This window comes from Rhodnius prolixus, unplaced genomic scaffold (genome assembly GCF_049639745.1).
Source record: "Rhodnius prolixus isolate KJV_2025 unplaced genomic scaffold, Rpr scaffold_1, whole genome shotgun sequence".
Classification (NCBI taxonomy): Eukaryota; Metazoa; Arthropoda; class Insecta; order Hemiptera; family Reduviidae; genus Rhodnius; species Rhodnius prolixus.
The window spans coordinates 18,963,533-18,981,242 of NW_027411581.1; the positions used below are offsets into that span (position 1 = coordinate 18,963,533).

Below are 17,710 nucleotides of genomic sequence, written 5' to 3' on the forward strand. Positions count from 1 at the left end.
GCCACTCAGAATATTCAAACTCACTTAAAGCTTCTCGAAACCTGGTTCCGAAAATGGAAAATAAAAATTAATGAACAAAAGTCAGTACACATTACGTTTATTTTACGAAAATCTGCGAGTCCAGTTGAACTGAACGGTGTAAAGATTCCTCCAGCTGACGTAGTACGATACTTAGGACTGTACATTGACAAGAGACTCACCTGGTGGAACTCGACTGAAACGACAAGACGTGAACAGACGTTACAAGCTACTTAGTAGACTACTTGACCGTAGATCCAAACTTGACGTGAATCACAAACTGACAATTTAAAAAACACTGTTAAGACCCATATAGACATACGGAGCAGAAGTGTGGGGCTCAACCAAACCCTCTAACTTCAAAAGCCTACAGACACTACAATATAAAATCTTACGGAAAATCCTGAATGCTCCATATTACATTTCTAACCTTACCATTCACACTGACCTTCACATCCCTTTCGTCACTGACCTAATAAAGTCTCGCTACCGCAAATTTCATAGCCTCCTAGCTCTCCATCTTAATCCTCTCGTCCAACAACTCTCCTCTCCTCACCTTCCAGACAATCCGTTACCTACTGTTGTGAGTGCAATCCACTGAGAAAGAGTTCCATAGGTGGTGACTCCTACATGTCTTTCATGTGAAAATTTAACCAGTTTCATCAAATTTACCTGATGCAACATTTGTTGTAGGTGTAAATATGACAAAGTGGAAAAAAAACCCTTTTACTTTTTATTTATTCATTTTTATTCGCTGAATCCCCATTTTTGAAAATTTAAGGTGGTTCATGATTAAATTATTGAAATGTAATTTACTAATTACGTTAAAGGAATTAAATAATTATGGACCTATTTTAATTTTTAGAATTAATATGCTGAAAAAGATATTGTGCCCATGGAATCTTTTAGGTTGAATATACTTGAATTTGGAAAGAAATTTGGTCTTTCTCTGGAACTGAATATTAAAACATACTTTTTGTTGTTCATGTAACAAAAGAACAGAATTATGAGGCCGTTCTGACAAAGGTCTGGTGTTAGCTTATTTATTGTAATGTTAATATACGTACTCTATATAAGATATATCAGTATATTAGTATTTAAATATTGTCTTAACTACTTAGAAATGTCTAGTATGGGATAAGAAAGTTAATTTTTTTGACCACATAAAATTTTAATTCTCTTCCAGTTTTGATTGCTTTCCTATTTATTTCTATTTAGTGGGATTCTACTTTGCTAATTGGAAAGCGCATAAATTGAAAGAGCTTGCTAAGTAAAGTATACAGATAGAAAGAGAACGGATCCTGACCTCATCATTACAGCATCTCCATTACGCCTACACGAGAGAGATGAAGAGGCTTAAATCATTACCTATTGCATAGCACATCTCATCACTAACGCATTCACGATCAAGTATTATACTGAAAATAGTTGACATCATTGAAAACAACTGGTTAAAACGATAATCGTGAAATGTCCTTTTGAGATCCTTTACATTTTTGTACTGTTAAATTTATTGCACCTTTTTAAAATGATTGGGTTATTGTTTAAAACATAACTAGAAACTTGTTACAAACCATGCCATTTCCAAACGATTGGTACCATCTTGTTTTTAGAATATCTATCTACTGCCTGTGTAAAACTGCCAATTGTAAAAAATGTTAGTTGAACTATTTGCAACACTGCTTAGTATTCAAAACTCATAGAAGTTTCAAGTTAACGTTCAAATTCTCATATTTGCTATGAAAGATATCAGAATAGTAAAACTTTTTGACTCTTCTTGGTTAACTTTCTTTGCTACATGGTCTTGTTTAGTTAGCTGTAGTCAGTGTCTATCCCAGAACACCCAATAATGTATCTTCAAACTGTTTCAAATAAGGGTGATTGACCTGTTTGAAGCAAATTTTATTTAAGAAGTTTGAAGAAGATAATTCATGGAATTTTCAAGAGAATTCAAATATAGAAATTTCTACTTATCTTCAGAGAATTTTGTCGTGCAAACAGCAGTATTTAAGCATTGATTCAGCAGTGAAATACATGGAGTGTGTATCTTCTTGGGTTTACCATGGTTTCTTGTTCGATAATTATATTTTTTACCGATCCATTGTGAATAATATTTTATACTTCAACTCTCAAGCAGATACAATTGTATGCTTAATTCTAGAAAATCGTCCACTAATATCATTTTATTGCATAATATTCTATAAGTTTACATTAGTATTTCCTATTGTTAAAAAAAAAATGGAACTAATAACTGAATTCATTTTAAAATCAGTAATTCAGTATTTTAAGGTCTATTTTGTTTTTCATGTCATTGTAGTTTTAATTACATCATTGCCGCATCATTTTCCATGGGCGTTCATTTAATATTTGATCGTGAAAAAAGATAAAGAGGATTTAATGACGTCCCTCATTCCTCTAGCTTCATTGTACACAAAATACACTTTGTTTAGAATTATTCATGATGCAACAATAGCTTGAGTTGCAAAATTAGTAGGAAGTCCAACCAAAACTAAGGAGTTCAAAGACACTTTTAGAGAAGATTACCGCCAATTTAAGGCGGGTAAATGTTATTTTCTTCTGTAGTGCATTGAACATGAGAGAATAAATAAAAGGCGAAGAAACTGCAATGTATTTGAAGAAGGCAAAGAAGATGCATCTGTTATATTCCTTTCTTCGATTTCTGACTCAGTTTGGAGTGGGAACTGGGCGCCCCTTCCACTCTTCTGACCTACTCGTGTCGGCTGAATATATATCTTGGAAGATCTGTTGTGTAACAGGTTAAGAACGCGGCGTGCAAGAGAAGGCCGATCGGTCTAGCTCTAACCGAATGATTTCTACAATTAGAATACCGACGTACAGTGTAAATTAATGTACGCAACATCTGTGTGCAAGAAAGCAATATATTTATCCTAAATCTGACCATTAATAGCAAATTAGTCATTTTATAACGTTTTAAGATTTTAAAAACAAAAAAATTAGTTAACCTAATTTACGTAAAATTCCACTAAAACTGACGAAGAATAATTTTAGATATTTTACATTATACTTTGCATTATGTGGATTTTTGTGGATTATAATACCAAATTGATGGGCGGGTGTTGGTCTAGTGGTCAAGAGCATGGCTTTGTAAGTGGGATTATCACCTGATCGAATCCCGCATATGACTACTTTTTATTTGTTAGAACGAATTGTTTATAGTAAAGTAAGACCTTCCGCCCCGTCCACGACGTTAAGCCCCACCTGAAAAAAGTAGGCTATTACGTTACTTTTACTTTAATACTAAATTAAACGTTAATACCCATTTCAAAAAATTTCTTAAAGGTGTGGAAAAGTTGAAATTATACGGTTAAAGATTTTGATGAAAGATTCACAATTTGAGTTAACCTCGTCACCTACGATTTTAAGGCTACTCCAGCTTCTTGAAAATTGCATGTCCTAACATAAACTGCGACTTACTGCAGTCTTATTTTTGCATTTATCATTTGGTTTTCAGGATTTCCAATGATTTACCCCCACAGAAAATTGACCTCACTATTCTGATTTGACTCTTCTCTGCTAGTTTTATTTAATTTTACACTCATACTTTGAAAAAGGAATCTTTTTATTTCTTTTCGAACGCCTAAAGAACAAAATAAAGTCTGCTATAAATTTTGAAGCCATCTATTTTTATAAAAATGGAACATACTTTTAAAAAATCGTGTAGTTAATTATATATCCTATATATGTAAGTACAGTCACATGTACATAGTTCATCTACTATAGTTTTTTTTAGAATTATTTCCAAATAATGCATACAAAAGTAAGAAAAACATTATATACTCGCCTATAATTTATTTTAGGGCAATGTATCGACCTGAATGTAGAAAACGGGCTTGACAGCAAATCAAACGAGCATTAAAATTTGAAATAATAACGACTCCATTGATAAAAGATTCAACAATTAATTTTTTCTATGCTCTGCACTTTAAGTTAAATAATTGTTGATTCTTGCTAGATAGCAAGTTATTATTCACAATTGTATCATTATAATATTATGTGAACAATTTAAAAACCGTTACGGTCCAACACTTGCGTCACGAATTTCTTTCACCTTATCTTAGTTTCGAAAATCTTGTTCCCGAATAGTATTAACCCAACAGGAAAGTACATGAATAATCAATGAATTTGTAATATTTAAAGAATCTATTTCGTATTGATATTTATTAATATGATTTTCATATAATGTATACTTAATATATAAAAAACATTTCTCTCTTTAGAATGTAACTTTTAAATAAATGTCATAATAATAATAACATTGTCACACCTCCTACACGTTGAGTTCAATATTACCTATAATTATGTTCACAATTGTTAAAGAAATATCTTGGTAAATGAATGCGGCAAAATATTCTCTGAATGTTTTGTATAAATATTTATTGTATATTGAAATTAAAGCAAAGTACGCTGTATTCTACGCACCCAAAGTGACGATTCGCGATTTTATTAACATTCTATTATCAGTTCACTAATATGTTAAATAGCAAAGAAGTGTGAACTTGTAATGCAATGAATCCTAAAATTGAATTTTACTGATATTCTTATCTTCCATAGAACAGAGCATAGACTGCTCGATCTTCAGAATGGTTGGTACAAAGCGCAGAATGCTCACAGATTCAAGTTTGATATCATTTAGTCTACACTTTGCAAAGAAATATTATTCGTAATTTAGGTCAGTTAATTCGAGATTTAATTAAAAAATAATAAGTGCAGGGAAATTGAATGAGAAAAAAAGTAGAACACGAAAGAATTTTATCGCTTAGAAAAATTAATTGCTTTTGATGACATCCATAAGGTACCGAATGTTCAAGCACCAGTTTTTCGGAACATAATCAGCTAAACACGCAGAAGGAAAAATTATCGCCGAATAAAACCTCTTTTGCCCCCAATAGGATGTAATTTATTGATATTGGTGAGTGTTGATGTAAATTTCCCCAATATTAAAAGCTCATATTATTTAATGTAAATAGTGAATTATCCAACAACTGTAATAAACAAAGGTTTTATTTTATTCTAATGTAGTTGAGATGATGTTTTAAAAATAGAATTGAATATTTGATTAGAAGAAATAAGTATCCGGGATCCCCCTTTAATTAGTTTGCATACAAATTACAATTTCAAGTTTTAGTTGTAGCAAATCCGGTTATAAGTGCAAATTACATCAAAACTGAATTTATTATTTATATTTTATATCCTAAAAGATTTTATACTTATTTTAAAGGATTATTAAACAGGGATTTATACTAAACCACAACAAAGCATTATTACAAAAGATTATTATTGTGGATTTCGAATATTGGCCAATTAAGGATGTCTGGCTAAGCTGGATGATATTGCAGTATACTCTGACTGCTACTAAGTACTCTACCTAATCCCTCTAGACTAGCATTCTAAATTGGCTGTAAATTAAAATAACTAAACCCGAGGAATTAGAACTACTTATAGGGTTATAAAATAGTATAGAACATTGAATTAACTAATTGCGATTATACATGGCTAATAATTCAATAAAATAACTTTATTTCTTCACATTTTTTATCGATTATTACAGGGTTTGTAGGGAGTTTGGGTTCAGGAATAATAATGCATTATAATGCGTCAGATCTGCCAATCAAACACACAAGTAGCAATTATAAACAGTGAAAAAAAAAAATGATGTCATAAGTAATCCTTAGACAATTGTCCTCTCCGGATTTTGACGATTAATTTTACTTCTGACTACGGTTATACCACGGTCCGCGAGCACGAGCTCTGGAACTGCCCTCGGAAGAATAGAAAAACAAAGATCTAAATTAATAAGTTTCTCCAGAACAGAAATTATTAAGAAATAATCATAATTAAAAATAAAACTAATAGAACATGAAATTAAAAAGTAATATTTGTCCCATGTTATTCTTATTCCTTTCAGCTATGTTAATAGAATCAACTTTTTGAAAAGATATTTTCATTTGCAAAAAAAAAGGAACTTCAGAATGTAGAAAATAATACTAAAGTATCAACGAAGTCCTGTTTCAGCCCTTTCCCCTAACTCCTCAGGCATTGCTTTGCCCAGTTTTAGCTTTCTCACGACTAGATTTTCCTATGGTTTCTTCTCAAAAACTTCGTAATTCTTAAGTGGTAGTATCTAAACTTGAACGATCTAATTGGAGGTGGAGAACATCTAAATTTGTTTTAAAGAAAATGTACTCGTTACCAAATTTAGTTGTATTTGGTTCGAGTAATAATTATCTTTAACCTTAACAGCCTTTTGCTTTAGTCATTTAAATTGCCTGAGCCAATAATAGCTTCATTAAGCGCCTATGAACAGGAAATTTTGGTTACTATTTTCACCAAGTGAAAGAGTTTAGCTGGCGATAGTTTCTCAAAATCGTAACAGTGTACTTGAAAATAGGGGAAGGGATTAGCTTAGTGGTTAGCGTATACTGGATTCCCAATGTGGTGATTACGGGTTCTGAAACCAGTCGCTAGCCTTTAAGATTTTCTCTTCCTAAGTGCTTCTAACAGCTGACTGTCTGTGATGGACAGTGTTGTCTGTAACGAGAGAACGCTGTCCAGAGGATGGCAGGGCCTTGAACCACCTCAGATGTTGTCACGCCTTAATTAAAAAAATAAAATAAAAACAAAGAAGAACCCATGCAAACTGAATAACAATGAAAATAAATAAATGCTAATAAATTCGTGTATTAATTATTGTATAAAATTGTATTAAGGGCAAAAATGCAAAAGTTAAATTTAAAGTAAATACGAGAAGAAAGGGCGTCCTCTGTTAATATATATATAAAAAAAAGAAATATACGAATATTAAATGGAATAAACGCTGATGTAATGTTCCAAAATTTCCATTTAAACTTATAGTTAACTCCAGGCTACCTAGTTATCTATTTCAAAAATAAAATAGTGCCTATATGACCTTCATTTCAGTACATACCTATCTACCATGATGGCCAATTAATTAAATTACATGCCCTGGATAAAAACACGAGTAGAAAGATGACCCTTCAGGAGGGAGAATGAAACAGGTTTTAGAGAATCTTTTTTTTCAGTTTCATCATTGGTTTGCTCGTCCTGCTCTTCTTCACCAAGTGAGACGTTATGTGTTTGAACACTTTACGAAATAAAGGAGGTTGTTTTCCGGATCGTGGAGCTACGCCTGTTATTATTATTATTATTCTATTTTTATTCACTTTTCATTTCAAAGCCTTATCTTTCTAATATTAACGCTGTTCGTATGGTTGGTGCACAATTATCTCTGTTACTTGTTGATAGCTGTTATCCAAAATTATCTACTTTTTGCCATTAATAATATCAGTTGGACGATTCTAAGTAAGACAGCCACAACTTACACAAACATTTTACTCGGCTATTTTTGAAACGTTTAAGGACAGCATCTTCATTCATTTAAATTGCTCTAACTTATAGAAAGAACCAGAATTTCGGAGATCAAATTTTAAATAAAAATAAATAAAACTATTTCCCCTCTTTTGTTTTCATAATGCTAATCAGTACATATTGAAAATTGACATTTTTTTTTTTTCTATTCTTTTTTAATAATAGATAATTGAAATCCTTATATGACGTAGAGAAGTAATGAAATATCTATGATGTATCACCGAAACTTATTTAGGTTTACATTTAATTTTCTGTATTTGTGCTCTCTAATTCACAGTTTCATTAAGTCAGCTTTTATAAAACACACAAAGGTTGTAAATTTTTAAATGAATAATTCAACTTTAATGTGAAATTAGTGTGAAAATTAGTAAAACATAATCATTGAATTCCATCATCCTTACGCCACAACAATGCAATTTGTTAATACATTAATTTATAAATAGTTATTCATAAATATTTATTACAATGATGGCAATAAAAGTGTGTTGCAAACTGAACATTTCAAGTGAAATAAATTGTTCATTAACGTCAACATTTTTTTCTCAAAATTGTAAATATTTTGGAATTTCTTCCAATATTTTTATAGTTTTGCTTTACCCATGACATTCTTTAAAGCTTATTGGTTTAAAGGGATGATCCAAGTTGATGCTCTCAAAATAGATGCTTTGATTTGCTTCTTTACCACAGATTTTCAAGGACATTATTTCTTCGGTTAAATGATAAATATCCAAATAATTTATATCCTTACTTAAACTAAGTCTAGTCTGTTACGAGCATGGAATTGTAACAGGGAGTTTCTGAATTCAAAACCTAGCGTGAAACATTTTCCAAAATTTTGTATTGATAATTGGATATCAAGTCGCCTAAAAAATAGATATTCCTTTATTTTGTTATTATTCTTTGAATTTACAATCAAGTCCTAAGAATTAGAACTGTAAACGTTTCTTCTCCTCAGTGTCGTGTCAGTGTTGAAGCGAGATAATTTCAATTTAATAAACACAATGTTAACCATATTGGGCTTCAGTCCCAACCCATTGTAATAATCATTTTACATTCACCTGAGTCTCATCTAACAATTAGTTGATTATTTCACTTGTGGTGAATAAAATATCAAGGTCTTTTTTAGTCCAACTTTAAAATTAAAAAAAAAAAAGATGAACTATTTTAGTTGAATATAGCAGGCAACCTTCCAAGCAGTTCTTGAAGTATGCTTTTAAAGGAAGAAACAAATCGTTTTAAGATTCAAATAAACAAAAAACAAATTGGCATGGCAAAAATATTAAGAAGCCTTTTTAAAATTCATCAGACAAAGTGCTTTAAATAAAATGTTTAAGAATTCGTTGTTAGTTTAGAATTTGAATTGCCATATGAAGCATGTACTCCTGTGTGGGTATATGGATTTAAGTTGCGGTTCTTGATTGTTGTGTAGGTCAAAAGAATGTTCTGCATACTTAGCTGTTTTCGCTAAAACGCTTGCTAAATAATTTAGAACATGAGTAAATAAAGTAGTCAATACTAGCTCGTCCGTTACCTTTTTTTTTAGTGTTAAATCGTTCAGAGTTCTCTTAAAGGGTTCTTTTTATAGAGTCTGTGTTCGTCATTACAAATAATGGAATTTTAGTCATCTACAAATATGCATCAAACTGTAATGATATTTTGCATCTTATAATATAATATGTCCTCGGAGGGAAAAGGCACCATGTCACAAAAAGTAAATTTTACAGGGGAGCCAAATAAAGATATTTTTCCAAATTCATTTTTTGTTCCACTTTTCCGGTTATACTCTTTCCCAGTGGCGTACCTAGGGGGGGCGGTGGGTGCGGTCCGCACCGGGCGGCACTTACCTTGGGGCGGCATTTTTTATATTTACTTATAGTTGTAAAAAGCAACTTATTCATTTCATATTTATTTTCTTTCTTGAATAATAAATGATTATTATAAGTTTAATATTTGATTTATATAAATTATGATTAACTATATGATTTCGAATATTATTCCTCGGTGTATATAAATGCATTTTAGTGTAAATTTTGAATTCTAATTCAAGAACAAGATAATAATTTTATTTTATTGTATTCATTAAAATTCGTTGAATTCGTAAAAGGATCTTTACGATTTTGTTCGGCAATTTTTCCTAACTAAAATTTTTTGATATCAGTTTATAAATGTCATTTCTTTTGAAAAGTTTATATGATTACTTTGAAGTGATATATCAATATTTTTTTAAATCATCGATGATCGATTTTTCTTTTGAAAAGCAGGGCCGGCGGAAGGCGGTCTGCTAGGTCTGCAAAGCATTAGGGCGCCGGCATAAGAACTATCTTTTTCAAACAACAAAATCTAAACGAGACAAAACAAAAATACTGACGAAGTTACAATTTCAGGAATCGCAAATAGATAAATATACTCAGTCCGTTTTGAAGAATTGTATTTGGAATGATAAATTGCTTATAAACCATTTTGTTCATTCGCGATTCAATCTTTTAACAGTGAAGAGTGAAACAAATTATTAGGGTGCCAGTGCATTTGGAGAGTTTATTATAGGTAAGTATATTATATTACGTATTATAGATATAGATGTTATTCTAAATGCTATTCAGAGTAGTAAAATGACTTTGCCGTTTTCTATACATAATATACTATTTATTTCGACTTTCGACAAGTTATATTTTTATTATATATCCCTAGGATGAAACGAGTAAAAGAAAGTGGTGCGTCATTTAGAAAGAAAAGGAAGAGAAGGGAGGAAATACAGACTAAAAATACTGGAGCACTACTCAAATATATCTCCCATAAGTCAACTTCTAGTTCTTTTAGTATTGTTGCCTCAAATACGGGCGAAGAAGCAGCCCTCGAAGGCGAAAAAACATTTTCCAATGTTGTTCAAGAGGAAAGACCTGCTTCACATACTGGCGAAGAAGTAGAAAGTTCATCAAGTTCTGATGAAGAATCTGCTGCACAAATTATTCCGTCTATTTCTATGAAAGATATTGGATTATGGCCTAACAAAATTGACGACAATACAAGAGTATTTCTGGTACGTCAAGGTCCCTTTGCAATTCAAAATTTGGACGCCGACTTCAGCGAAGGAGTAAAACGTCCTAATAATACAATCAAAGCCAAAGGTGAAACAAGAAAACTGAGTCAGGACTGGTTTTTTCAAATTTTGCCTAATGGCGAAAAGCTCTTAAGATCGTGGATGGTATATTCAATTCTGTTCCAAACATTGTAATTTTGTTAAGAATTTTTTTAACAATTTCAATCAGTGTCGCTAGTTGCGAAAGAAGCTTCTCAAAATTGAAGTTGATAAAAAATTATCTTCGTTCTACAATGAGTCAATTAAGACTACAAAATCTTGCAATATTGTCAATAGAACAAGAAATTACAAATAATATAAATTTTGAGAGCATTATACACGATTTTTCTAGTATGAAAGCTAGAAGAGTAGATATTATATATATAAATATGTTTACGAGTGCATACAAATATGTCTAAAAAAATTTACTCTGTGTATTAATTAATATTGATTAAATAACTTAATAATTTATTTATGTGTATTAATTTATAAAAACCACTATTTGATTGACTTATAATAGAAAGGGCGGCAAACTGGAGATCGCCCCGGGCGGCAAAAGTTCTAGGTACGCCACTGCTCTTTCCTGTACTTCTTAACCGTAATTATTATAGTTGGTATGGCCACTTTAACTCCCATATTTTAAAATATTTTATTTTGATCTCCATTGTGAAAAAATTTATGAAGTATCATAGTGCTTTTTAAAAATACAAATAAATCGCTTAATAGTAAACATAGGACATAGTGCTTTACACCTCTAGAAAGAGCAACAAAAAATTTGTAAAATGATGCCAAAATCTGAAAATCGAAAAAATGGACATGGTGCCTTTTCCCTCCGAGGTACAGTAATAAATTGCAAATCATATGAAAATAATTACTATTTTTTTGTTTGTTTATATTGATTCAGTGTAAATTAATTAGTAAAATTCTGTATTTTTTAGGCTTATAAGAAGTGTTTGTATGTAGTTTCTTATATTCCTTCTAAACTGATCTTACTTTCGTTAATAACAATATCATGGAGGGGTAAATTTGAAGTGGTTCCATGAGAGTTGAAGAAGCGTTACCCTTCATATAAAGTAAATTAAATTTGAAAATAATGTCATGATATAAATTGTTTTAATCTAAAATCAAATAAAAACATGTATCTACTAACAAAAAAGTAAGGTAGCACAATGAATTGTTTGTTTACAATTTAATCAGACAACATGTTTGTGCAGTGCGTGTGTATACGTGCGTTAAGTGCAGACCATTAGAATGTCTGTGTATAAATATCTGTATTGAGTTAAAGAGGATAGATAAACTTGATGTTACTTTCACCACTGGAGGAGTCAGTGTGCTCTGCTGATGCTGCTGCTTACATAACTCTCTCTGCTCCTCTAGACTTACCTAATGGGTCATTGTTGGTCAAGGTCGTCATTATATTCCACGTACCACGACATTAATGCTACTATTTCCGTTACACATTTCACGTCATTAATAATTCCTATAAGTTTCAATTCTGAGTTTATATAATTTGTAAACAAGTCCGTGAAGTTAGAAGATTAAAACATCGCAATTCTTACGGTCAAATTCACTCCTCCATGAGAGAAAGTGTCGTGTATTTCGATCGTGAAGATGTAATATTTTGAGTTTTCTCCAAAAAAACAAATATCCTTTTGAAGTCTCCTAGGAGCAAACAAGTGGTTTATTAAAAATAAGTTATTACCTGGAGGCTATCTATAAGTGTGAGTTTTTAGTATGGTAAAAAAAAACAAAAACGGAACATCACTATCAGTTTTTCTGTTTTTAATTTTTGCCCAACTGCCCAAAAACAGTTTCCTTAAAATTTGTGGTATTATGAAGCACAAAGAGCGCTTTAACATTAATTTGAAACTTTTTTTCCTCAAAAAAGTTCTATTTATAGCAGATTAGGCTAGTTTTGGAAAATTGTTCTAAGAAGTCCCATTTTTTGACAACCAAGTTTATTCAAGATAATTTTTTTTCTTTCTTTTCTTTTCTTTTTTTTTTTTTTGTTTTGCAATGAACCTATGGGTTATGATAACCTAACATTGACCTAACAGGTTATTTGTAACTAAGTTAACTAAACCTAACTAAATAACATTAGCACATAATAATACACCAAAAAATATTAACAATATATTTGATATTATCACAATATTCTATCAATGATTTTATTTACAATTTTATAAAACAAAATGATTAACTGTTTCAATATTATTTAACATTAAACAGTTGCCACTTCTCATTCTATGTAAGAGAAAGTAAGAATAAAATAAGTTAAAAACTCTTCATCTAATTTTAATAATTGAAATCATGTCTACTACAAAGGCACAAAATTATTAAAAAAATAAGTTATTAATTTCATAGAAAATCAATAAAAAGGCTCGGTATAATGGAATTTAACACAAGCTGTATGTGTACTAGATAGAAATGTTTAAAATCTGTGGCGTAATTTATTGGGAAAAAGTATTATGACGAAATACAGAGACCTTACTGATCGTAACAGAAACCTCTTCATGTAAATTGGTAAAAATTCTCCAATTTAATTTTAAAAAAATACCTCTGACCTTTTAGAAAAAAAAAAAAAATACACGAATTGAACTGGATCAACAAGTCCTAATTTAATGGATTTAAATTTGAGCAACAAATATATCGATATTTTGGAAAATTTCAAAGTCTTTCTAAAGAAATTTTTTATATTAAATAAAAATTGTTGAATTTTTGTTACAGGCTCTGGGGGCACTAATTAGGGCGCAAGAGGTGGCTGAACATAATCGACCGTTGCACGGAGACAAGGAAGTGATTGTGGATATCGAAGATGCTAACAAGACTCAATATCACGAACAAAACTTTGATACAAGTAAATGATTTATTTTTATTGTATTCAGTGTGGTGTGTTAAAATATAAAACTCAACACAATTTTCATCTTTGATTTCATTATTTTTCAGATGCCTACGTTTTTGGCTACGAAATCGGACCGGATGGACAATTTCATCATGAAAATCGTGGACCAGATGGTGTTGTTTATGGTTGTTACGGATATATAGATCCAGAAGGTAAACTGCAGGCTACACATTATGTATCCGATGGCTGGGGTTACAGAGTAATCAAACCAGGAGAAGATGTAGAAATCTTCTTACAGCCCCACAATCCTGAGGAAGATAACGCTGTGGATAATGGAGAACATCAACATCACCATCACCATGGCCAGCTTACTCCCTGGGGGCAACTTTACTTCCCCAAAGGATGTGGCGGTGGAGGCCCAGGTGGCCCAGGAGGTGATTTATTAATAAGTTATAAACTATTACAGTTAATGTATAAAGTGCATATTAGCGAGTGATTACCTTAACTAATTGAATGGAAATCAATAATTTAGCGACAACTTACATCCTAAACGTGAAGAATTCAGAAACCATTCTTTTGTTACTAACCTAACACTTCAAATTTATCAGCACTAATTTAAAATTTTACAGGTCAACCAGGACAGCCAACTAGACCAGGCAAGTAAAAGACAATAGCTATTGCTATGAACTCAAAAAAATAATATAAAAAAATCTATCATACACTATGCCAAAAATTAACTTATTAGGTGGTGGAGGGTATCCAGGACAGCCAGGTCAACAAGGACCATCTGGACAACCAGGCCAACCCGGACAACCAGGCCAGCCTGGGCAACCAGGTCTTCCTGGAGGAACAGGTTATCCAGGACAGCCGGGTGGCCCAGGACAACCAGGAAGTACAGGTCAGCCCGGCGGACCAGGTAGCGGAGGTTATCCAGGACAGCCGGGAAGTGGAGGTCAACCAGGACAACCTGGTCAGCCAGGAAGTGGTGGATACCCAGGACAGCCAGGACAACCAGGTCAACCTGGAAGGCCAGGAAGTGGTGGATACCCAGGACAGCCAGGACAACCAGGTCAACCAGGGCAACCTGGTCAGCCAGGAAGTGGTGGATACCCAGGACAGCCAGGACAACCAGGTCAACCTGGAAGGCCAGGAAGTGGAGGTTACCCAGGACAGCCGGGAAGTGGAGGTCAACCAGGACAACCTGGTCAGCCAGGAAGTGGTGGATACCCAGGACAGCCAGGACAACCTGGAAGGCCAGGTAGTGGAGGTTACCCAGGACAGCCGGGAAGTGGAGGTCAACCAGGACAACCTGGTCAGCCAGGAAGTGGTGGATACCCAGGACAGCCAGGACAACCAGGTCAACCTGGAAGGCCAGGAAGTGGTGGATACCCAGGACAGCCAGGACAACCAGGTCAACCTGGAAGGCCAGGAAGTGGAGGTTACCCAGGACAGCCGGGAAGTGGAGGTCAACCAGGACAACCTGGTCAGCCAGGAAGTGGTGGATACCCAGGACAGCCAGGACAACCTGGAAGGCCAGGTAGTGGAGGTTACCCAGGACAGCCGGGAAGTGGAGGTCAACCAGGACAACCTGGTCAGCCAGGAAGTGGTGGATACCCAGGACAGCCAGGACAACCAGGTCAACCTGGAAGGCCAGGAAGTGGTGGATACCCAGGACAGCCAGGACAACCAGGTCAACCTGGAAGGCCAGGAAGTGGAGGTTACCCAGGACAGCCGGGAAGTGGAGGTCAACCAGGACAACCTGGTCAGCCAGGAAGTGGTGGATACCCAGGACAGCCAGGACAACCTGGAAGGCCAGGTAGTGGAGGTTACCCAGGACAGCCGGGAAGTGGAGGTCAACCAGGACAACCTGGTCAGCCAGGAAGTGGTGGATACCCAGGACAACCCGGACAGCCAGGCAGGCCAGGAAGTGGTGGATACCCAGGACAGCCAGGAAGCGGAGGATATCCAAGTCAGCCAGGATACCCTGGGCAACCAGGAAAGCCAGGTCAACCAGGAAGACCTGGTAGTGGAGGATACCCAGGACAGCCAGGGAGTGGAGGTCAACCAGGACAACCTGGTCAGCCAGGAAGTGGTGGATACCCAGGGCAACCTGGACAACCAGGAAAACCTGGTCAACCAGGGACGCCAGGAAGTGGTGGATACCCAGGGCAACCTGGACAACCAGGAAAACCCGGTCAACCAGGGACGCCAGGAAGTGGTGGATACCCAGGACAGCCTGGAAGGCCAGGTAATAATTTGTAGGGAAACATCGTTTTATTTATTCGTCATCCCAAAAATTAAAGAAGTAGTTTATAGTGTGAAGAAAAAATTTAATTGTGAATTCTAATTTTAAAAGCAATTCGGTTATAAACTGGTTCGTAGGTAGTTAACTTCCTCTTTCATCATAAGTCTAATAATGGGAGGATATTATGAAATAAGATGTACCGTTTTTCTTGGGATTAATTCTGACTCACGTTTTATCTAATAAAGATAAAACAAGGGCAAGCTTGAAAACTATTTTCCTTCTTTCTTCAACTCTCCACCACAAATAGAGATAAAAAATTATTTTACTCTTTATGCGATAAGAATAATTAGTTTTTTGTTTTATACTTATATATAGAAAAAATAGTACTAAAAAAGCAAAGAACCATTTATTTTGATTGCATAGAGTTAAATAATTTGTAATGACCACTGCTAGTTTATAGGTAAAGAAATTTATATATTATATTAAAATATACAGGATTAATGTGCTGTAAATTTCCCTCCCTAATTTTGTTCTTCTTGAACGAGTGATTTATTTTGCTGTTCAGTTTTAGCTTAACCATTAGAATCATAATTAGCATACAAAACAGATTTTGTATTTATTTTTAAACAATGTATTTATTTATTTTTTATTTTTGAACGATCATTTGCTGAAAAACAGCGGAAAAAAACAATCTTGCGAACTATTTGTGACATTTAATTTGAAGTGCTTTTTGTTCAAAAACAGGAGGATCAGGATACCCTGGACAACCAGGACAACCAGGAGCACCAGGTATTATTATCTCTTTTTTTAGGTTATATTTTAATTAAGTATTATAAATTATTATCCAAGTATGTAGCTGGGCAAATCTGCTGAAAGTCATGAACGCCTGATCAATAAACTAGGTGAGATGCGAATAAAAAGAAATAGTAATTGCTAATTTTATTCGCTTAACGTCCATCAATTAGTGCTGAAGACGAGGTGGATGCACATACTTTACTAATACAATTTTTTTTACTACAAATAAGAAGTATCTAAACGTGGGATTAGAACTTTCTAAGCAATTTAAATACCAAAACATTCTTACCAACTTCAACCATTTGAATCATCTCTAATATTTCACAGAATATACCATTTTATCTTCCACCACCCTTTACAGTTTTACTCATGGGTCATTCCATGTCAAATCAACACGGGGTCTGAACCTCACCATCTCGGATTTTCTTGAAATTTGGCACATGTGTACTATTGGTATAGACTTGGAAAAATATGAAATTTTACTGTGATATGTCAACTGGTTTATGAGTTACAGGGCTGTAAAGTTGCCAAAAATGGGCCGAAAAACAGGGAACCCCGTGTTTTTGAATTACTGTAGAAGCTTTCCTAAGTGAGCTACAGACTTGGGATTGGTGTCATTTTATAGCATATATAATGCCCTTTCCTGTGATATGCGACACCATATGGGTTAGGATTAATAAAGTTTGTTAAATTTAAATTTAAAATTTAAATTTTAAATTTTTTAAAAAGTACATATTTTAAAATTTTAAAATTAATTCTATGAATAGCTAATAGTGTTATGAATCACTGGGCAAAATATTAATTTGGGACGACAATGGCTTCATTGTTAAAAAAAATTAAGTCTAAAGCTCCAATCCGATTAATTCAACTCTGAATTCATGTTAATATAATAATGCTAATAATAATTCCACTAATAAGTCCAAAGTAAAACATACTGTTAAGTAATAGGATCTCTTTATTATTTTAAGCTTGAAAAGGCTTCATTTGTTTGATATGCATCACTTTCTAGAAGGACATATGTAAGTTCTTCCTGTCAGAGTCACAGGATCAATTTTTATCAAAACATCCACTACTGAGACCCAAAGAATATCAGCATTTCTTGGATACGAGATAATTTAGAGGGTCCAGCTGGATGAAGAAAAGTTACTTTTACTTCATCAAGTTCTTCATTTTTCTCTAAAACATATCCAAGCCACCAGTTTCTTTATAGACTACACTGATATAACCTGATATGTCGGCTAATTTTAGTTTATCAGGGAATTTTGAAACTTCGCAAGCTTCTGATTTCATAGAAACGTTTTTAACC

The 17,710-nt window shown here is 33.5% G+C and overlaps 1 protein-coding gene across 10 annotated transcripts in view; it reads left to right on the forward strand.

Annotated features, from left to right (window-relative positions):
* Positions 1-17,710, forward strand: part of LOC141456848 (uncharacterized) — a 74,087-nt gene that overhangs the window by 49,811 nt on the left and 6,566 nt on the right. For 8 of the 10 annotated variants that reach the window (XM_074133181.1, XM_074133217.1, XM_074133190.1 and 5 more), the window contains 5 exons: positions 13,250-13,379; positions 13,469-13,798; positions 13,994-14,020; positions 14,110-15,612; positions 16,354-16,398. In XM_074133181.1, coding sequence (XP_073989282.1) covers positions 13,250-13,379; positions 13,469-13,798; positions 13,994-14,020; positions 14,110-15,612; positions 16,354-16,398 — 2,035 coding nt within the window. Of the gene's footprint in view, positions 1-11,317; positions 11,360-13,249; positions 13,380-13,468; positions 13,799-13,993; positions 14,021-14,109; positions 15,613-16,353; positions 16,399-17,710 lie in introns of those variants that run through there. The other 2 variants (XM_074133208.1, XM_074133228.1) reach the window with 2 other exon arrangements.